Source organism: Mandrillus leucophaeus, unplaced genomic scaffold (assembly GCF_000951045.1).
Source record: "Mandrillus leucophaeus isolate KB7577 unplaced genomic scaffold, Mleu.le_1.0 Scaffold24, whole genome shotgun sequence".
Taxonomy (NCBI): Eukaryota; Metazoa; Chordata; class Mammalia; order Primates; family Cercopithecidae; genus Mandrillus; species Mandrillus leucophaeus.
Window position 1 is genome coordinate 2,353,153 of NW_012102476.1, and position 2,889 is coordinate 2,356,041.

Below are 2,889 nucleotides of genomic sequence, written 5' to 3' on the forward strand. Positions count from 1 at the left end.
AAAAAAAAAAAAGGCAAGAAAAAAAGAAACTGAAGCGGCAGGGTCAAGGTTACCAAGCTGGAGAGTGGCTAAATTGGAACCCAGAAGCCCAATTTCCTAAGAATTTATGCCAGCCCCTTCCACAGACCCTGAGTGAAAACCTGAAACCCAGGGAGGTCACATGCAGGGCCCGTGCTCTCGGAAAAGCACCCCTCAGTGCCGGCACGACCCCATTATGGCCTGGGAATCAGGCCCAGATTCCAGCCCCAGTTCTGTCACTTGCAGTACTTCACCAGCCCTATCATGACCTGCCTGCAGTAACAGCTACCAGCGCAGCAGGCCCTGTGCCCAGATACCCGGACTCTCAACTGCATGTCATTATCATTTCAAAAAATCAGAAAGTGACTTGACAAGGGTCATATTGTTTCTAGGTGACAAGGCAAAGATTCATACTGAAGACCACCTGATTCAAAAGCTCAGCTCTTCTGTGCTAATATTTCTAGGAGCAGCAATTTCAGCTCAGACACTGCGGACCTCTGTGTTTCCACGGGTTTCACCTGCATCTCTGTGCCCTCTGGGCAAGCTGGTGCTCTTGACACTACCAGCCTCAGCCTGGGTCTCTGTTGGGTCCCCAGGAGGCCATAACCAGGTATCAGAGCTGGCCCCGCTTCAGACTGAGCCTTGGCCTAGTACCTCCTAGTTTCACTCAGTTTCAACTGGGCAGGACCCTCCACCCCTCAGTCTTCCATAGCTCCCTGCTGCCTCACACCACACATCAAAACCTAAATGCCTCTGCCTGGTTCTCAGTGACCACGGAGCACAGTCAAAGACCTGGATGCAAAACTAACTTCCCCTCCGACTAGCTGCGTGAGTTGGACAAGACATTATCTACTCAGAGGCTCAGTTTCCTCTGCTATGAAATGGGGCTAAATACTCAGCCCACCCTGCCTATTCCTTAGGCTGTTGCAAGGAGCCATGGAGACTGAATACATAACTTCCTGCTATTCTGCAAACTCCAGCATGCTATCCAAGCTTTGCCTACCATCACCACCACGCTGATTCAGGGCCTGTGAGGGAGATAAGACTTCCGGGTTAAAGAACAGAGCCACACAATAACAGGTATAAGTTCCTAAAAATGCCAATCAGGACTGAGGGAGAGGGGAAAACTAAAAACACCGTGGGGCTAGTCTGGTCAGGGACATTTTCTTGAGCTGGCAAAAGAGAAAAGCCACAGACGGGTGGTGAAAAAGAGGCCGACCCTGCTCATCATCCCCTCACAGGCCCTGTCTGGCTGCAGGGAGTCTATGTGAGGCAGGGCCAAGCAAAGAGCCTGAGGGCCACAGATTCAGGACCCAGCTCTGCCACGTCCTCAGTGGGTGACCTCAGTCAAGTCACCAGACCTCTACGAGTCATGGCTTCCTGTGTGATAAAATGGAACAAATGATTCCAACCTCACAGGATTGCTGGGGGGAAGAGATGGACAAAAGTTTTTTTACCAGTACAGGGCCAGGCCAACAGTGGCCCTATAAAGGTCAATGTTTATTGTTCAATAAACATAGGGTAATTCTGCGGGTTCTTCTGCCACAATTCTCCAGCCTGGTAGAAGCCACAATCACACAGTGCCCCAAAGGAGGCAGGTAATAATTAAACCCCTGACTGTTCCCCATACATCTCAGGGCCTCCACTGTTACATTCGTTCTGCTTGGAATGCCCTTCCCTCACTGGCCCTGCCTCCATCAGCTAGCCAAATTATCTTCATCCTTCAAGGCCTACCTCCACTCAAAAGCCTTCCCTGATGGCTTTAACCCATCTCATTATTGCCCTCTTCCAAGAGAAATAGAATACCTGGTGATTATCAAGCACGTATGCTGTACCAAGACACTGTGCTAACCTCATCTCAAGCACCAACTCACTGAACCTTCACAACCATCTTATTAAGTACTATTAACTCCGCTTTACAAATAAAGACACCTTAAGATCACTAACACAGCTAGAAAGCGGCAGAGTTCAGATTCAAACCTAGAGCCATCTCACACTGCAAAACCCAGAGCCTTAACCACTGCTTCATCCTACTTCCCACAGAACTCTGAACTGGCCTCCTTCCCTATCATGCTTAATTTTACCCTAGCTTATTTGCTACGATTTCTCAGGCTCCCACCCTGAACGTGAGTAATCCAACTCCACACCTTTTTGCATTATGGCCTGAAAAAGGACGGGACACTAAGAGCTGGCTTCCGATCCTCATTCCCTACTTGTGGGTAACTTTTAACATGAAAGTTCTCACCTGTAAAATGAGTACAATACCACCAACCTTTAAGGGTTGTTGTAATTAAAGGACTTTTATAAATCACAGGGTCTTTAACTTTTCTGTCTTAAATCTTTGATTTTTGGCTCTTTTACCACCTCCTTATTCGAGGCCTGTCCCACACTTCGGCCCCCCTCCAACAGGCTTCCGATCCCCGACAGATGGACTTGTTTCCTTGAGTTTCCTAAGTACTTTATGTAACATTCTTACTCCACTGGAAACACATCGTCTAATACTTTAAGTGTCTTTATCCGCTCTGTCTTCCCCGAGCAGGCTAGCTTTTCCTCGAGGGCAGCGGTTCCATCCTGCTCCTCTCTGGGAAAGCTTCCAGGGCGAGGCAAGCCCAAAGTTCTCAGTTGGGTTTGCCCCAGGACAGAACCCGTGGGCGGCGACTTGGCCTCCCTTCCCCAGGGCCAATGGGCTCACCTGGCTTTAGCGCACAGGGCCTTGACTTCGCTCTCCTTGATGAGCTCGCAGCGACGCAGCTGCTCGATCTGCCGGTCCAGGTCGCTGATCTCCGCCATGGCCCACCCCCGGCGCGGGTCAGAGTCGGGGCCGCCGCCCCCTCCGCACCGCACAGGGGTCTCCTGGGAAAGGCCAAGACG

At 50.5% G+C, this 2,889-nt stretch overlaps 1 protein-coding gene across 4 annotated transcripts in view; it reads right to left on the reverse strand.

Moving 5' to 3' along the window:
• The window catches only part of PPP4C (protein phosphatase 4, catalytic subunit), a 16,320-nt gene that overhangs the window by 4,730 nt on the left and 8,701 nt on the right, over nucleotides 1-2,889 (reverse strand). For all 4 annotated transcript variants that reach the window (XM_011982400.1, XM_011982399.1, XM_011982398.1 and 1 more), the window contains exon 2: nucleotides 2,711-2,871. Coding sequence is in view for 2 of the 4 variants with exons in the window: in XM_011982399.1 (XP_011837789.1) it covers nucleotides 2,711-2,808 (98 nt within the window). In the remaining 2 variants the exon portion in view is untranslated. The remainder of the gene's footprint in view (nucleotides 1-2,710; nucleotides 2,872-2,889) is intronic.